Source organism: Chiloscyllium punctatum, chromosome 45 (assembly GCF_047496795.1).
Source record: "Chiloscyllium punctatum isolate Juve2018m chromosome 45, sChiPun1.3, whole genome shotgun sequence".
Taxonomy (NCBI): Eukaryota; Metazoa; Chordata; class Chondrichthyes; order Orectolobiformes; family Hemiscylliidae; genus Chiloscyllium; species Chiloscyllium punctatum.
Window position 1 is genome coordinate 57,054,536 of NC_092783.1, and position 19,016 is coordinate 57,073,551.

Here is a 19,016-nt window from a genome sequence, read left to right on the forward strand (position 1 = left end):
TTGAGTGACCGTCTGTGTGGAGTTTGCACATTCTCCCTGTGTCCGCCAAGGTTTCCTCCCACAGTCCAACGATGTGGGGGCGGATTGGCCAAGCTAAGTTGTCCCAAAATGGGGTGGGAGGCTGAATGGAATGCCCTTTAGACAGTCAGTGCAGACATGATGGGCTGAATGGCCTCTTTCAACACTGCAGGGATTTGATGACAGTATGGATGACATTTTCACATGCTTAGAACATGTAAGTCCTTTAACACAGGAAGGCTGACACATTACAACTGCCACCAGGAAACTCTCCTGTTCTTGTCACCTGTCATTGAATGGAAATACAGACTAATAATCAACTGCTTGGCCTAGTTGGGCCAATATTCTCTTGGGTTTAGAAGAAGGAGAAGAGAATCTAATTGAGGTGGGACTTTGTTCATTGGAGCATGGGGAATTGAGAGATGACTTTATGGAGGTTTATAAAATCCTGAGGGGTATTGATAAGGTGAATGGCAAGTGTCTTTATGCTAGGCTGGGGGATTTCAAGCCTTGGGGTCATATTTTTAAGGTGAGAGGAGAAAGATTTAAAAGACATGAGGGGCAACGTTTTTTTACACTGAGAGTGGTTCGTGTGTGGAATGAACTTCCAGAGGAAGTGGTGGATGTAGGTAGTTACAACACTTAAAAGACATTTGATAAGGACATGAATAGGAAAGGTTTGGAAGGATATGGGTTAAGTGCAGGCAGGTGGAACTAGTTTAGTTTGGGATTATAGTTGGTGTGGACTGGTTGGAACAAGGGACTTGTTTCCGTGCTGTAAGACTCTGTAACTCTATGACTATGACTTTATGAGGTATATAAGATGCTAAAGGGGACTGACATAGAACAGATGTAACCCCTTGTGAGGCAATCTAGAACAAGAGGTTATAGTTTTAGGATCAAGGGTGTCAGATTTAAAATAGAATTGAGGAAAAATTACATGAATCTGTGGAACTAGCTGGCCCAGAGTGCAGTGGATGTAGTAAATTTAAGGTGGCGATAGACAGATTTTTTAAAATAAATAATGGCTTGAAGGAGAGAGGGCAGGAAATTGATTTTGATTTTATTAAATGGCGGAGCAGGTTCGAAGGGTTGAATAGCCTCTTCCTGCTCCTAGTTATTACGAGGTGACACATTTTTCACATCCTTCAGGTCCCTGAGGTGGAACTTGAACCTGGGGCCTCCAGCCTAGCGGAAGGGACATTACAAACCACACATGAGACATCCATACTCTGTTGTGGACACCCACATTCAAATGAATTCAATTCAACACAGGAAATTTAAAGCAAGGAAGGAGGCACATATAGCCTATTGTGTTTGTGATAGAAACTTTTGTTAGAGTATTTCAAATTAATCCCAGTGCCTCTAACCTCCTCCAAAGTCCCGAAACATCTTGTGCTCCATATTTATCCAAATGGCTCTTCGAGTATGCAATGCTTCAACCATGCCCTCTAGGTATTCATTTCATGCTTTAACAGTCCTCTGTTAGCTTAGCAAAAGATAGTCACAAGTCCAGTCAGTTTTTAAGATCTAAATAATCCATAAAATCCGCTGTCTGTAACCTACCTTCCCTTACACAAAGCCCTGGGACGTATTTTCAATTATATTTTTAAATCCCTAGCTGGGTTAGATTCTCTTGTAAGTCTTTAAGTTGAACGCCAGTCAACACTTCAGAGTGCCTTCTCTTGCAGTCAATGCTTTCACAACATATGAGAAATAATAGAGCTGAAGCATTTTGAAATTCTGGCATACCCGTGGATGACGATCAATTGTAGAGTCAAGCACTGCACATTATCATTAGTGAGACACCATGCTGGAGTTTATGTTCCACACGGGCCTTCAACCCTCTTTCAACATTACACCCGATCAGCACAATCTTTTATACTCTGACCAGAGAAATGGTTGCTGAAGATTCCCTTTAAATAACTAGATAAAATATAATGACAGAAATATTATGACATTATAAAATATAATGACAGTGAAAATATAATCTTAGGCTATAACTTTCTTTTTAAACAAGACTTGGAGGTGCCGGTGTTGGACTGGGGTGGACAAAGTTAAAAATCACACAACACCAGGTTATAGTCCAATAGGTTTATTTGGAAACACTAGCTTTCGAAGTGCTGCTCCTTCATTAGGTGGTTGATGAAGGAGCAGTGCTCCAAAAGCTAGTGTTTCCAAATAAAGCTGTTGGACTATAACCTGGTGTTGTGTGATTTTTAACTTTTTCCTTTTAAAAACAGTCATTAAATCACTTCCACACCATACCGTTTACACTGTGCCCCATCAAGCACTCCCATGGCAGAGACAGCAAAGGGTTAGATACAGAGTAAAGCTTTCTCTACATAGTCCCCATCATACACTTCCAGGACACCATGGGGTTAAATACAGAGTAAATCTTACCCATCAAACACTTCCAGGATGGGAACTGTACAGGATGAGATAGAGTAAAGCTTGTTTGGAAGTGCACTTTCTCTTTCCAAAAAAAAGTTAGAAAAGCTTGCATTTATTTAGCACCTTTCACAGCCATCATTCATCGCGAAACACTTGCAGCCAGTGACATTTGGAAGGGTAGTCCTGTTGGAAATTGGGAAACACAGCACACAATGTGACCTCGCATCGAGTGATAACGATCAGATAATCTGTGGCTTATCTGCTGCTGATTGAGGGATCAATATAGGCCACAACACCAGAGATAACCCCACTGCTTTTCCTCAAAATAGTGCCTTTGGCTGTTTTACACATTTGCAAACAGCCCCTCAGTTAAATGTCACATCTGAAATACAGCCCCCCCCCCCCCCCCACCCAGTGTCTCCTCAGAACTGCAACAGAATGTCAATGTTAACACGGATCTTGAACTGTGTTAAGATTTTCAATTGCCCTCTTCGGCTGTCTCAATTCGAATAATTAAGAAACAAGATGAGTTCTCTTTCCTGCTTCTGCAAATTGGGATTATCCCTTTTGTACTGTGGCTCTCCTCACAGAACTGGTCATAATCCAGTAAACAGGAATTTAATGAACATCAATTGAATTCTGTAAATCTTGCTGAGCTGCTTTGCATGGACAATCAAAGTAAAGCTGCTTAATAATACATTAAACTGTTCTCACTTTTAATCATTAATAATAAATTGAAGTCACCGGTCTCTGGAATGGATATGCTTTTCCCACAGATATTTTTCCTCAATTTAGTTCTCATATTTTTATTTGTAAATCTGCTATTAGGAGAGTGGGTATGATTGAACCGGGTGTTTAAGCTTAATGTAATTTACTGTATCTCCTTGTTTACTACATGTATTTGGAAAGGAAAGGTCTGATTTGGGATAGTCACCATGGCTTTGTGCAATGGCATTCATGGCTCACAAACTTGGTTGAATTTTTTGTAGAAGTAACGAAGAGAACAGGTGAGGGCAGAGTGGTGGACATGATTAGGTTAGATTAGATTAGATTCTCTACAGCGTGGAAATAGGCCCTTTGGCCCAATAAGTCCACACCAACCCTCCGAAGAGTAACCCACCCATTTCCGTCTGACTAACGCACCTAACCTATCGGCAATTTAGCATGGCCAATTCACCTGACCTGCACATCTTAGAACATTAGGAGGAAACCAGAGCACCCAGAGGAAACCCACGCAGACACAGGGAGATTGTGCAAACTCCACACAGAGAGTCGCCCAAGGCTGGAATTGAACCTGGACCCTGGTGCTGTGAGCTAACCATTGAGCCACAGTGCCGCCCATAATCTATACAGACTTCAGTAAGGCATTCGACAAGGTTCCTCATGGTAGAATGGTTAGCAAATATTATGGATCAGCCAGACCCCCTCACAACATTTCAGGAAGATAGCCCAGACCCTAACTTTGCTAGTTGTTTTGAGCACATGTAAGGTAGATATTCCAGGAGAGAATCAGCTGGTCAAACCACTTAGTTTTAAACAAAATAGAATTTATTTATAAGATTACTGAATTAAACACAAACAACAGAAAACAGAATACCGAATAACTTAACCCATCCGAAAACCCAACAGATCATCCTAACTTTATGATGCTGTTCCAAATACTAGCAACAATCCCCATAAATGTCCCTTAACACACAAGGGAAAATCACACACAGAGTCTTCTAGGTAGAAGTCAGAGAGAGAGAGGACGAGCTACAACTTGCTTCTGGGTCCAGCAGTTTTTCCTCTACTGAAAAAACAGACCAGAGAGAGGCTGAGCTGGGAGAACTGGCCACATCCCTTTCATTGTACAAATGTTTTTAGAGTCACAGAGATGTACAGCATGGAAACAGACCCTTCGGTCCAACTTTTCCATGCTGACCAGATATCCCAACCCAATATATCCCACCTGCCAGCACCCGGCCCATATCCCTCTAAACCCTTCCTATTCATATACCCATTCAAATGCCTCTTAAATGTTGCAATTGTACTAGCCTCCACCACTTCCTCTGGCAGCTCATTCCATACACGTACCACCCTCTGTGTGAAAAAGTTTCCCCTTAGGTTTCTTTTATATCTTTCCCCTCTCACCCTAAACCTATGACCTCTAGTTCTGGACTCCCCCACCCCAGGGAAAAGACTTTGCCTATTTACCCTATCCATGCCCCTCATAATTTTGTAAACCTCTATAAGGTCACCCCTCAGCCGTCGACGCTCCAGGGAAAACAGCCACAGCCTGTTCAGCCTCTCCATATAGCTCAAATCCTCCAACCCTGGCAACATCTTTGTAAATCTTTTCTGAACCCTTCCAAGTTTCACAACATCTTTCCGATAGGAAGGAGACCAGAATTGCATACAATATTCCAACAGTGGCCTAACCAATGTCCTGTATAGCTGCAACATGACCTCCCAACTCCTGTACTCAATACTCTGACCAATAAAGGAAAGCATAACAAACACCTTCTTCACTGTCCTATCTACCTGTGACTCCACTTTCAAGGAGCTGTGAACCTGCACTCCAAGGTCTCTTTGTTCAGCAACACTCCCTAAGACCTTACCATTAAGTGTATAAGTCCTACTAAGATTTGCTTTCCCAAAATGCAGCAACTCGCATTTGTCTGAATTAAACTCCATCTGCCACTTCTCAGCCCATCTGGTCCAGATCCTGTTGTAATCTGAGGTAACCCTCTTCGCTGTCTAATACACCTCCAATTTTGGTGTCATCTACAAACTTACTAACTGTACCTCTTATGCTCGCATCCAAATCATTTATGTAAATGACAAAAAGTAGAGGGCCCAGCACCGATCCTTGTCGCACTCCACTGGTCACAGGCCTCCAGTCGGAAAAACAACCCTCCACCACCACCCTCTGTCTTCTACCTTTGAGCCAGTTCTGTATCCAAATGGTTAGTTCTCCCTGTATTCCATGAGATCTAACCTTGCTAATCAGTCTCCCATGGGGAACCTTGTTGAATGCCTTACTGAAGTCCATATAGATCACATCTACTGCTCTGCCCTCATCAATCTTCTTTGTTACTTCTTCAAAAAACTCAATCAAGTTTGTGAGACATGATTTCCCACGCACAAAGCAATGTTGACTATCCCTAATCAGTCCTTGCCTTTCCAAATACATGTATGTCCTGTCCCTCAGGATTCCCTCCAACAACTTGCCCACCACCGAGGTCAGGCTCACTGGTCTATAGTTCCCTGGCTTGTCTTTACCGCCCTTCTTAAACAGTGGCACCACATTTACCAACCTCCAGTCTTCCGGCACCTCACCTGTGACTATCGATGATACAAATATCTCAGCAAGAGGCCCAACAATCATTTCTCTAGCTTCCCACAGAGTTCTCGGGTATACCTGATCAGGTCCTGGGGATTTATCCACATTTAACCATTTCAAGACATCCAGCACTTCCTCCTCTGTAATCTGGACCTTTTACAAGATGTCACCATCTATTTCCCTACAGTCTATATCTCCCATATCCTTTTCCACAGTAAATACTGATGCAAAATATTAATTTAGTATCTCCCCATTTTCTATGGCTCCACACAAAAGCCACCTTGCTGATATTTGAGGGGCCCTATTCTCTCCCTAGTTACCCTTTTGTCCTTAATATATTTGTAAAAACCCCTTTGGTTCCTCCTTAATTCTATTTGCCAAAGCTATCTCATGTCCCCCTTTCTGCCCTCCTGATTTCCCTCTTCAGTATACTCCTACTGCCTTTATACTCTTCTAAGGATTCACTCGATCTATCCTGTCTATACCTGACATATGCTTCCTTCTTTTTCTTAATCAAACCCTCAATTTCTTTAGTCATCCAGCATTCCCTACAGTTACCAGCCTTCCCTTTCACCCTGACAGGAATATCCTTTCTCTCGATGCTTGTTATCTCATTTCTGAAGGCTTCCCATTTTCTAGCCGTCCCTTTACCTGCGAACATCTGCTTTCGAAAGTTCTTGCCTAATACCGTCAAAATTGGCCTTTCTCCAATTTAAAACTTCAACTTTTAGATCTGGTCTATCCTTTTGTTGGTAGGTTCATTGTCCTGTTGTCTGTTCTGTATGTCCAGCAGGTTGGCTATTGTTTCTCTGGCCAGGGTTTTGTCGATAGAGGTGAACAGTGCCACTGCAACAGACAGCTGGAACTGACAACCAGAAGTGGCAGATTCAAACCACTACAAATGCTAGAGGAAAGATCACAGAAGCGCTTCGCAGGAGGCTCCCAAGCACTGAGGATGTCACCTAGACAGGGGACGAAACGTCTGCAACACAAATTCCCAGCTCGGCGAACAAAACCACAACAGTTTAATTTATTAGTCCTTCCTTGTCCGTGCCTGCCCTGACTGTTTGACTCACTTCTGTTCTCAGCTGTACCCATCTCAGATCGATCTCTTTCCTCACTATCTCCCTGGGTCCCCCCCCCCACCGTACTAGTTTAAATCCTCCCAAGCAGTTCTAGCGAATTTCCCTGCCAGTATATTAGTCCCCTTCCAATTTAGGTGCAATCCGTCCTTCTTGTACAGGTCACTTCTACCCCAAAAGAGATTCCAATGATCCAAAAATGTGAATCATTCTCCCATACACCAGCTCCTCAGCCATACATTCATCTGCGCTATCCTCCTATTCCTGCCCTCACTAGCTCGTAGCACCAGGAGCCAGGAGTAATCCAGATATTACTACCTTGAGGACCTCTTTTTTAAATTTCTGCCTAACTCTCTGTAATCTCCCTTCAGACTCTCAACCTTTTCCCTTCCAAAGTTGATGGTTCCAATGTGGACAATGACCTCCTGCTGGCCCCTCTCCCCCGTGAGAACATTCTGCACCCTCTCTGAGACATCCTTGATCCTGGCACCAGGGAAACAACACACCATTCGGCTTTTTCTCTGCTGGCCACAGAAACGTCTGTCTGTACCTCGGACTACTGAATCCTCTAACACAATTGATTTCTTGGAACCCGAGGTACCCCTCGTTGCATTAGAGCCAGTCTCAATACCAGAAACTTGGCTGTTCGTGCTATGTTCCCCTGAGAATCCATCACCCCCTACATTTTCCAAAACAGCATACCTGTTTGAAATGGGTATATCCACTATACCCATAGTCCTGCACTAGCTGCCTACCTCTCTTACCCTTCCTGGAATTAACCCATCTATGTGACTGTATCTGAGATTCTCCCCCTTCCTATAACTGCGATCCATCACATACTGTTGCTGTTGCAAACCTCTTTAACATGAAAGCCTCTGACTGAGGCAGTATCTGTTAGCTGTTATCAAATTGGCCCTAAAAGCCTTCAACCTCCAGACTTTTCGGAGTCGCTATCATTTGCAACCTCCCTGAGAAAACAAGGACTGCATAACCTTGTTAAAGGAGCAGCTCCATCCCACAAGGTTAGATCACACGGAATACCGGGAGAATTAGCCATTTGGATACAGAATTGGCTCAAAGGTAGAAGGCAAAGGGTAAATTAGATTAGATTACTTCCAGTGTGGAAACAGACCCTTCGGCCCAACAAGTCCACACCGACACGCAACCCACCCATACATTTACCCCTTACCTAACACTATGGGCAATTTAGCACGGCCAATTCACCTGACCTGCACATCTTTGGATTGTGGGAGGAAACCGGAGCACCCGGAGGGAACCCACGCTGACACGGGGAGAATGTGCAAACTCCACACAGTCAATCGCCTGAGGCAGGAATTGAACCCGGGTCTCTGGCGCTGTGAGGTAGCAGTGCTAACCACTGTGCCACCGTGCCGCCCATGTTGGTGAAGTGTTGTTTTTCACACTGGAGGCCTGTGACCAACGGTGTGCCACAAGGATCAGTGCTTGGTCCACCACTTTTCATCATTTCTATAAAAAATTTAGATGTTAACATAAGAATTATGATTAGTAAGTTTGCAGATGACACCAATATTGGAGGTGTAGTAGACAGCAAAGAAGGTTACCTCAGATTACAACAGGATCTTGAGCAGATGGGCCAGTGGGCCGAGGAGTGACAGATGGAGTTTAATTCGGATAAATGCGAGGTACTGCATTTTGGAAAGGCAAATCAGGACAGGACTTATACACTTAATGCAAAGGTCCTGGAAAGTGTTGCTGAACAAAGAGACCTTGGCGTGCAGGTTCATAGCTCCTTGAAAGTGGAGTCACAGGTAGATAGGATAGTGAAGGTGGCATTTGGTATTCGCTCCGTTATTGGTCAGAGTATTGAGTGCAGGAGTTGGGAGTCATGTTGCGGCTGTTCAGGGCGTTCGTTAGGCCACTATTGGAATACTGCGTGCAATTCCAGTCTCCCTGTTATAGGAAAGATATTGTGAAACTTGAAAGGGTTCAGAAAAGATTTACAAGGATGTTGCCAGGGTTGGAGGATTTGAGCTACAGGGAGAGATTGAATAAACTGAGGCTGTTTTCCCTGGAGTGTTGGAAGCTGAGGGGTGACCTTATAGAGGTTTATAAAATCATAAGGGGCATGGATAGGATAAATAGACAAAGTGGGAAGGTGGGGAGGTGGGTTCTCCCTCAGGTGGGGAGTCCAGAAGTAGAGGGCGTAGGTTTAGAGTGAGAGGAGAAAGATATAAAATGGACCTAAGGGGCAGCTTTTTCACGCAGAGAGTGGTGCATGTATGGAACGAGCTGCCAGAGGAAGTGGTGGAGGCTGGTACAATTACAACATTTAAAGCCATCTGTATGGGTATATGGACAGGAAGGCTTTAGATGAATATGGGCCAAATGCTGGCAAATGGGACTAGATTTATTTCGGATATCTGATTGGCAAAGACGAGTTGGATCGAAGGGTCTGTTTCTGTGCTGTACATCTCTATGACTCTATCTCTGTAAGGTAGTCTTCATTCTGTTCCAAAGCTGACACTGCTTCCACCAGCCACAGTACAAGCCGAGTGTGCTATTAAACTCTGTGGAGTTAAGTCTCAGTCACCAAAGACATTCATGCACTGGTGGACACACTAAAACCCAATTCCTGCTCTCAGTCCAGCTCCTCATCACTGCTGTTGAAGTTAGGGTGCTTTGAGGTGACCCACAGTCCATTGAATAGGAAAATGGATAAAAACCAGGTTTTCTCAAATCCATTTGCATGTACTCAATCTAGCTACACATTGAGGGTGAAGAAGTAGCTCACTGCCATATTGTGAAAAGGCAAGAATCGAAAATTCTTAAAACACTGGTCTTACCTAAAACTCTACCTCCTAAGAACAAATAAGCATTGAAAAAATATGTTTGTCCTGTAATAACGTTAGTTCCATATTCAGCATTAATTAACATTAAGTTATCAAGTCAGAAAATCATCCAACACGGAAACAGACCCTTAGATCCAACCAGTCTATATCGACCATAATCCCAAACTAATCTTGGGGAATGGGTCTTAGTGGGTTACTCTTCGAAGGGTCGGTGTGGATTTGTTGGGTCAAATGGTCTGTTTCCATACTGTAGGGGATCTAATCTAAGACAATCTAATCTAATCTAGTTCCACCTGCATGCAATTGGCCCATATCCCTCCAAATATTTCTTCCTCATGTGTTATTCTAAATGTTGTTTAGATGTTGTAACTGTACCTGGAAGTTTATTCCACATTTGAACCACTCTCTGTGTAAAGAAAGTTGCCCCTTATGTCTATTTTAAATCTCTCTCCTCTCACCTTAAAAATATGCCTAGGGAAAAGACACCTGCCATTCATCCTAGCTATACTCCTCATGATCTTATAAACCTCTATAAGCTCACCCCTCAACCTCCTACAGTCCAGTGGAACAAGTCCCAGCCTCTCCTTATAACTCAAACCCTCCAGTCCCAACAGCATGCTGGTTAATCTCTTTTGAACCCATTCCAACCTAATAATGTCCTCGCTGTAAAGGGTGACCAGAACTGGACACAGTACTCTCGAAGAGGCCAATTGTCTTCAAGGTTACCTAGGCATGCAAAAGTGTCACACTTATGGCTTTTAACCTGAACCACATTGTTAAAAAAGATAAAAAGATCTGCTCTGTCTTGCAATTAACTGCACCCTAGATGACCCACAAATGTATGACACTGTTACCCATGTCTAGTGCAGAAAATGTTCCCATTCCAACTTCAACAGGGCAGTATAGTGGCTCAATGGTTAGCATTGCTGCCTCGCAATACCAAGGACCCAGGTTCAATTCCAGGCTTGGTCCACTGTCTGTGTGGAGTTTGCACATTCTCCTTGTGTCTCTGTGCTCTGGTTTCCTCCCATAGTCCTGAGATGTGTGTCCATAGTGTCCAGGATGTGCAGGCTAATTGGATTAACCATGGGAAATATGGAGATAGGGTGGGGCTGAGTGGGATGTTCCTTGGCGGATCGGTGCAGAATCAATGGGTCAAATGGCCTCTTTCTTGAGGGGTTCAATGAATTGTCCTTAAATTCCATAACACCTAGAGTAAAAAAAGGCTGACAGGTTGCCCCAGTGACTCAACTGGGCTAATGAGAAGGGCAATCCAGCAATCAAGCTGTGATTACTAATATCAGAATCGTTCTTATCCAGTGTCAGGATCAATCACCCCTTTATTATTTTCATCATTTAATCGATGCCAACTTCAATGGCAAGGATAGCATTCACTAGCCATCCCTCACTGCCTTTGAACTGAGTGCCTTGCTCGGCCTTTTCAGAGGAGGGTTATGAGGCAACGATATTGTTATGGGTCTGGAGTCACGTGTAGGCCAGGCCTGATAATGATGACAGATGTCCTTTTCCAACAAGAATGAAAACCAAATGGATTTTACAGCAAGCAATGGTCACCTCAACTGGAAGTGACTTTTAATTCCAAAGTTAAAAATCACACAACACCAGGTTATAGTCCAACAGGTTTATTTGGCAGCACTAGCTTTCGGAGCACTGATCCTTCATCAGGTGGATATGGAGGAAACAATTATAAGGCACAGAATTTATCGCAAAAGTTTACAGTGTGATGTAACTGAAATTATACACTGAAAAATACCTGGATTGTTTGTTGAGTCTTTCATCTGTTAGAATGACCATGATAGTCTCACTACTTTCAGATGTAAATCACAAAACTTTTTTTAAAAAGTTACATTCTCAGGTTCACTGTAACAATTGGTGTCAGCCAGATAAGATGTTGAAGGTGTTAGCCCCCTGTGTTCCCTGTCTGTGCCATAATGTTTAGACTGATTCTAACCTAAAAAGTGAGTTAACGGAGTCCTACATGGATTCATGCAGTTTCTGAGCAAAGTACAATGTAACTCTGCAAGTACAAATTCACCCCACAAATGTATATGTATATGTGTGCATGTCGGTTTGTGTGTGTGTGTGTGTCTGTCTGTCCGTCTGGGGTGGAGGGTTGTGAGTGTGAGAGAGAGTGTATATGTGAGTGTATGTGAGTGTAGAGTGTCTAAGTCTGTGAGAGGGTGCATGTGTGAGTGTGAGAGTGTGTGTGTCTGAAGGAGTGTGTGTGTATGTCTAAATTAGAGTAGTGCTGGAAAAGCACAGCAGTTCAGGCAGCATCCGAGGAGCAGGAAAATTGACATTTCGGGCAAAAGCCCTTCATCAGGAATACAGGCAGAGTGCCTGAAGGGTGGAGAGATAAATGAGAGGAGGGTGGGGGTTGGGACAAAGTAGCATAGAGTACAATAGGTGAGTGGGGGAGGGGACAAAGGGGGAGGGTGGAGTGGATAGGTGGAAAAGAAGATAGGCAGGTAGGACAAGTCGTGGGGACAGTGCTGAGCTGGAAGTTTGGAACTAGGGTGAGGTGGGGGAAGGGGAAATGAGGAAACTGTTGAAGTCCACACTGATGCCCTGGGGTTGAAGTGTTCCGAGGCGGAAGATGAGGCGTTCTTCCTCCAGGCGTTTGGTGGTGAGGGAGCGGCGGTGAAGGAGGCCCAGGACCTCCATGTCCTCGGCAGAGTGGGAGGGGGAGTTGAAATGTTGGGCCACAGGGCGGTGTGGTTGATTGGTGTGTGTGTCCCAGAGATGTTCCCTAAAGCGCTCTGCTAGGAGGTGTCCAGCCTCCTCAATGTAGAGGAGACCACATCGGGAGCAACGGATACAAGAAATGATATTGGTGGATGTGCAGTAAAACTTTGATGAATGTGGAAGGCTCCTTTAGGGCCTTGGATAGAGTTGAGGGAGGAGGTGTGGGCGCAGGTTTTGCAATTCCTGCGGTAGCAGGGGAAGGTGCCAGGATGGAAGGGTGAGTTGTAGGGGGGCGTGGACCTGACCAGGTAGTCACGGAGGGAACGGTCTTTGCGGAAGGCGGAAAGGGGTGGGGTCCATTTGGAGGTGGCAGAAATGTCGGCGGATGATTTGGTTTGTACGAAGGTTGATAGGGTGGAAGGTGAGCACCAGGGGTGTTCTGTCCTTGTTACGATTGGAGGGGTGGGGTCTGAGGGCGGAGGTGCGGGATGTGGATGAGATGCGTTGGAGGGCATCTTTAACCACATGGGAAGGGAAATTACGGTCTCTAAAGAAGGAGGCCATCTGGTGTGTTCTGTGGTGGAACTGGTCCTCCTGGGAGCAGATACCGCGGAAGTGGAGGAATTGGGAATACAGGATGGCATTTTTGCAGGAGGTAGGGTGGGAAGAGGTGTAATCCAGGTAGCTGTGGGAGTTGGTGGGTTTGTAAAAAATGTTGGTGTCAAGTCGGTTGTCATTAATGGAGATGGAGAGGTGCAGGAAGGGGAGGGAGATGTCAGAGATGGTCCAGGTAAATTTAAGGTCAGGGTGAAATGTGTGTGCGTGTCTGGGGTGGGGGATTGTGAGTGTCTGTGAGAGAGAGTGTATATGTGTGTTTGAGTGTAAAGTGATCTAAGTCCGTGAGAGGATGCATGTGTAAGTGTGGGAGTGTGTGTGTCTGTAGGAGTGTGTATGAGTCTCTGTGTATACGTGTGTCTGAATGTATGTGTGTGTGTGTAGGAGTGCCTGTGTGTGTGTGTGTAGGAGTGCCTGTGTGTGTGTAAAGAAGGTGTGTGTGCACGTGTGCGCATAGGAGTGTGTGTATAGGAGTGCCTGTGTGTGTGTGTGTGTGTAGGAGTGCCTGTGTGTGTGTGTGTGTAGGAGTATCTGTGTGTGTGTATAGTGCAATGGTGGTCATCTGTAATGTGACATGAACCCAAGGTCCCTGTTGAGGCCCTCCCTATGGGTACCGAACTTAGCTATCAGCCTCTGCTCGGCAGACAGGGAACACAGGGGGCTAACACCTTCAACATCTTATCTGGCTGACACCAATTGTTACAGTTAACCTGAGAATGTAACTTTTTAAAAAAAAAGTTTTGTGATTTACATCTGAAAGTAGTGAGACTATCATGGTCATTCTAACAGATGAAAGACTCAACAAACAATCCAGGTATTTTTCAATGTATAATTTCAGTTACATCACACTGTAAACTTTTGCGATAAATTCTGTGCCTTACAATTGTGTCCTCCACAACCACCTGATGAAGGAGCGACGCTCCGAAAGCTAGTGCTGCCAATTAAACCTGTTGGACTATAACCTGGTGTTGTGTGATTTTTAACTTTGTACACCCCAGTCCAACACCGGCATCTCCAAATCATGACTTTTAATTCCAGATTTGTTAGACATTGAAACAGAGAAAAAGGAGCAGGAGTAGGCCACTCAGCCCTTCAAGCCTGCTCCAACATTCAATAATAGGGTTTGAAGGGTTTGGAGGGATATAGGCCGGATGCTGGCAGGTGGGACTAGATTGGGTTGGGATATCTGGTCGGCATGGACGGGTTGGACCGAAGGGTCGGTTTCCATACTGTACATCCCTATGACTCTATGATCATGGCTGATCAAATCCCATCAGTTGCTGTGGTAGGGTTTGATCCTTTGTGCTGTGACAAATTGCTTGGACTTTCTAGATTATCCATACAGTGGATGACCACTGTGTCTCTGTCTCCCTATGTAGAGTGATACAACTCCAAAGGAGGCTATTCAGCCCATCATGCCCATGCTAACACTTATAAAGAGCCATCCGGTTAGTTCCACTACCCTCTCGTATCCCCATAATTGTGTAAGTCTCTCCCAATGAACAGTTTGTATTGAAATGCATCAAGCACAAGGAGATGAAAGGGTGGACCTTTTCCTGTGATGTCAGGTCTGTCGAAAGGCTAAACAGAGTTTTCAACCTTAGTGCCCGAACTTCCAGGATAGGACTGGCTTACAATGTTTAATTTAAGACTCTCTCACCAACAATGTCCACACGCATGTGGCTGTGGATGGCACATGGGGCCAACGTGGCAGTGAGGAGGAGACATGCACAAAGACGAGGGGAATTGAAGGTTCAACACTGGGGCAATGGGAAGGAGACTTAAAGAGGTGGCATAAAGTTCATTTCTGTTAATCCTCATTTGTCATTCCATAACAACTTGCATTTAAATATTTAATGTAATGAAACCTCCCAAAGCAGTTGACAGGCCTGTTATCAGACCAGTGATATCACCACATGGAACTTATTCCTGCAGGCAGCCTGAAGATTGGCCAAATAAGGTCATTGATTTGATCATAAATGTGAAGAAAAAGGAAGAGATTTGGGGTAGGAATTTTAGAGTTTGGAATCTCAGGGACCTGACGGCTGGAATGCAGATTTGTGAACATTTTACTAAGGATGAGATACTTGATAAATTAGAGAAGTTGGGGCTGTTCTCCATCATAAGGTAGAGGGGACGGTTGATGGAGGTGTATAATGTCATGACATCCCTGGGCAGAGTGAACAGGGAGAAACTGTAGTCTCTGGGGGATGTCTTGGGAATCAGTGACACCCATTCATGATTGACAAAGGAAACAGCAATGACTGTGTGGAAAGGCATTTTCACAAGCTGCCAATTGACTTGGAATTGGAATGCGTTACCTGAGAGTGTGATAGAGGCAGATTCAATCCTGGCTTTCAAAAGGGAAAGTGATCATTTCTGAGGGGAAAGAAGGATTAGACAGGAGAGTGGGAATAGCTGTTATGGTGAGTTGGCTGAATAACTCCCTTTTGTGCTGTGACCATTCTATGAGGCTACAAATTGCCCAGAGAGACCAGCTCTGATTTTCAGCATGGATGCATAATCCAGCGATTGTAGTTATCTGAATAAGCTTCAGTTTCAGGAGCTAGTCTAAATGTTTCAGTCGGGTGACGGCTTGTAACAGCACTGGATGATGTTGAACTGAGTCAAAAAACACCGCAAGGATAAAATGACTTTGTTCCTTCGATTTCCATCACCGTGTGACAAACCTTCTCCTTCGAGAATCTCTCTAATGTGTTTTTTGTCTTGTTCTCCAGGTGAAACCAGGATGCATTCTCCTCACATTCGGGTGAAATTCCCCTCTGAAACCTATGCATTGGCTGGACAGTCACTGAACCTGGAGTGCTTTGCCTTTGGAAAGTGAGTGAATCAAATTCCAATGTGTTTCACTCTCAAAATTGAGATTGACTTAGAAGGGGAATTGGGCAATCAGCAGTAAGAACTAGAGTAAGTTATTCATTCTTTCAACTATGTTCTGTCATTCATTAAGGTCATAATTCAACTCCACACACCCATATACAACAACACCCACTTCCCCCACCTCATTGTCCTTGATTATTTCAGAGTGCAAAAATCTACCAAACTCTGAAAATACTGAGTTAAAAATCACACAACACCACGTTATAGTCTAACAGGTTTAATTGGAAGCATACTAGCTTTTGGAGCGACGCTCCTTCATCAGGTGATAGTGGAGGGCTCGATCATAACACAGAATTTATAGCAAAAATTTACAGTGTGATGTAACTGAAATTATACATTGAAAAATTGATTGTCTGTTAAGCCTTTCATCTGTTAGAATACAGTGATAGTTTCACTTCTTTCATGTGTAAATCACAAAACCTTTTTTTAAAAGTTGCATTCTCAGGTTAGCTGTTAACAATGGTGATAGCTAGACAATATGTTGAAGGTGTTGGCCCCCTGTGTTCTCTGTCTATGACCTGATGTTTAGATTGATTCTAATCTAAAAAGTGAGATAACAGTTTTACATAAATTCATGCAGTTTTTGAGCTCAGAGTTCTACATGAATGTATGCAGTTTTTGAGCAAAGTGCAATGTAACTCTGCAAGTACAAATTCACCCCACAAAATATATGTGTGCATGTGGGTCTTTGGCTGTCTGTGTGTGTCTGTCTGTCTGGTGTGGGGGTTGTGAGTGTGAGAAAGTGTGTGTGTGTGTGTGTGTGGTGAGTGCAGAGTGTCTTAAGTCTGTGAGGGGGTGCATGTGTGAGTGTGGGAGTGTGTGTGTCTATAAGGGTGTGTGTGGGTGTCTGTGTGCGCGTCTGTGTGTATCTGTGTCCATGTGTATGTGAGTGTGTGTGTGTGTGTGTGTGTAGTGCAATGGTGATCACCTGTAATGTGACATGAACCCAAGGTCCCAGTTGAGGCCCTCCCTATGGGTACCAAACTTAGCTATCAGCCTCTGCTCGGCCACTTTCCTCTGCTGCCTGTCCCGAAGTCCACCTTGGAGGATGGTCACCCGAAGGTCCGAGGCTGAATGTCCTGGACCACTGAAGTGTTCCCCAACTGGGAGGGAACCCTCCTGTCTGTTGATTGTTGTGCGCTGCCCATTCATCCTTTGTCGTAGCCTTTGCTCGGTTTCCCCAATGTACCATGGCTCCGGGCATCCTTGCCTGCAACGTATAAGATAGACAACGTTGGCTGAGTCACATGAGTACCTGCCATGTACAAGGTGGGAGGTGTTCCCACGTGTAATAGTGGTATCTATGTCCACAATCTGACACGTCTTGCAGCGTCCACCGTGACAGGGTTGTATGGAGCTGTCCTGAGAGTCGGGCAGTTTGCTACGAACAATGATCTGTTTGTGGTTTGGCGATTGTTTAAAGGCAAGTAGTGGAGGTGTGGGGAAGGTCTTGGTGAGGTGCTCATCCTCATTGATAATGTGTTGCAGGTCACAAAGAACATGGCGTAATTTTTCAGCCCCTGGAAAGTACTGAACAATGGAGCTTACCCTGTTGGTTGCAGCCCATGTCTGTCTCCTGAGGAGGTCATTACAGTTCCTTGCTGTGGCACATCGGAACTGGTGGTCGATGAGTTGAGCATCGTACCCCGTTCTTGTGAGGGCATCCCTGAGTACTTCCAGGTGTCCGTCACGTTCCTCCTCATCTGAGCAGATCCGGTGTATGCGTAGGGCTGGTCCATAGGGAATGGCTGTTTTAATATGTTATGGGTGGAAGCTGGAGAAATGAAGCATTGTGAGGTTGTCTGTGGGTTTGCGGTAGACTGTGGTGCTGAGGTGTCCATCCTTGATGGAGACGCACGTGTCCAAGAATGAGGCAGACAATCGAGATAGTCCGCCGTGAGTTTGATGGTGGGATTTGTTGTTGTCACTGTGTAGTTTTATCAGTGATTCCTAGCCATGGGTCCAGAGGAAGAAAATGTCGTCAATGTACCTGCTGTACAATGTTGGTTGGAGATCCTGCATAGAGAAGAAGTCTTGTTCGAACCTGTGCATAAAAATGTTGACATATTGGGGTGCAAATTTGGTCCCCATGGCTGTTCCGTGTGTCTGGATGAAGAATTGGTTGTCAAAGGTGAAGACGTTATGATCGTGGATAAAGCGGATGAGTTGTAGATTGGTGATTGGAGATTGGTAGTAGTTGGTGTTGAGTACTGAGGCTGTTGCCGCGATGCCATCCTTGTGGGGGATACTGGTGTAGAGTGCGGAAACGTCCATTGTAACGAGGAATGTTCCCGGTTCGACTGGTCCGTGGGTGCTGAGTTTCTGTAAAAAATCCGTAGTGTTGCGACAGAAGCTGGAGATCCCCTGTACAATAGGTTTCAAGATGCCTTCCACATAGCCAGAGAGATTCTCACATAGGGTCCCCGACACGATGGGACGTCCTGGTGTGTTGGCTTTGTGTACCTTTGGAAGGCAGTAGAAGTCATTTACACAAGAAGTACGTGGGATGAGGGTGTGTAGGGAGCTCTGAAGGACTGGATCCAAAGTTCTGATCAGTGTGTTTAATTCACGGGTGTGTGCTTTGGTCGGATCAGCTGGTAGTTGCCTGCAGTGTTCCTGATTGTGCAGTTGTCGGTACACTTCCTTGCAGTAATCTGTTCTATTCTGAATGACAATGGCTCCTCCTTTATCTGCTGGTTTGATGACAATGTTGTGATTGGTTTTGAGAGCCTGGATGGCATTGCGTTGTGAACGGGTGATGTTTTGCTCTACCTTGTGGGTACGGCTGATGAATCTGGCATTTATATATTTCCTGACAGTTTGAGCATAGCATCTCCAAATCCTGAAAATACTGAGAATCCATAACTCTTTGGGTAGAGAATCCCAAACATTTCACCATTCTTTAAGTGAGATATTTCTCATTATTTGAGCCCACAATGGCTAGTCTTTTGTCTTCAGACTACAGCCTTGTCTTCTAGATTCCCCAGTCTAGGCAAATTACCCTTGAACAATTTTATATGTTTCAATGAGAGTCTTGTTCCTTAACTCTAGGGCAGAAAGGTTTGTTCTAGTCAACCTTAGAGGACGATCCCCTCATCCCAAAAATCAGTCAAGTGAACCTTCTTTGCAATACCTCTGAAGCAAGGT

The 19,016-nt window shown here is 44.6% G+C and overlaps 1 protein-coding gene across 2 annotated transcripts in view; it reads left to right on the forward strand.

Moving 5' to 3' along the window:
* Nucleotides 1–19,016, forward strand: part of cntn2 (contactin 2) — a 226,217-nt gene that overhangs the window by 128,174 nt on the left and 79,027 nt on the right. For both annotated transcript variants that reach the window (XM_072563850.1, XM_072563849.1), the window contains one exon: nt 15,707–15,809. In XM_072563850.1, coding sequence (XP_072419951.1) covers nt 15,707–15,809 — 103 coding nt within the window. The remainder of the gene's footprint in view (nt 1–15,706; nt 15,810–19,016) is intronic.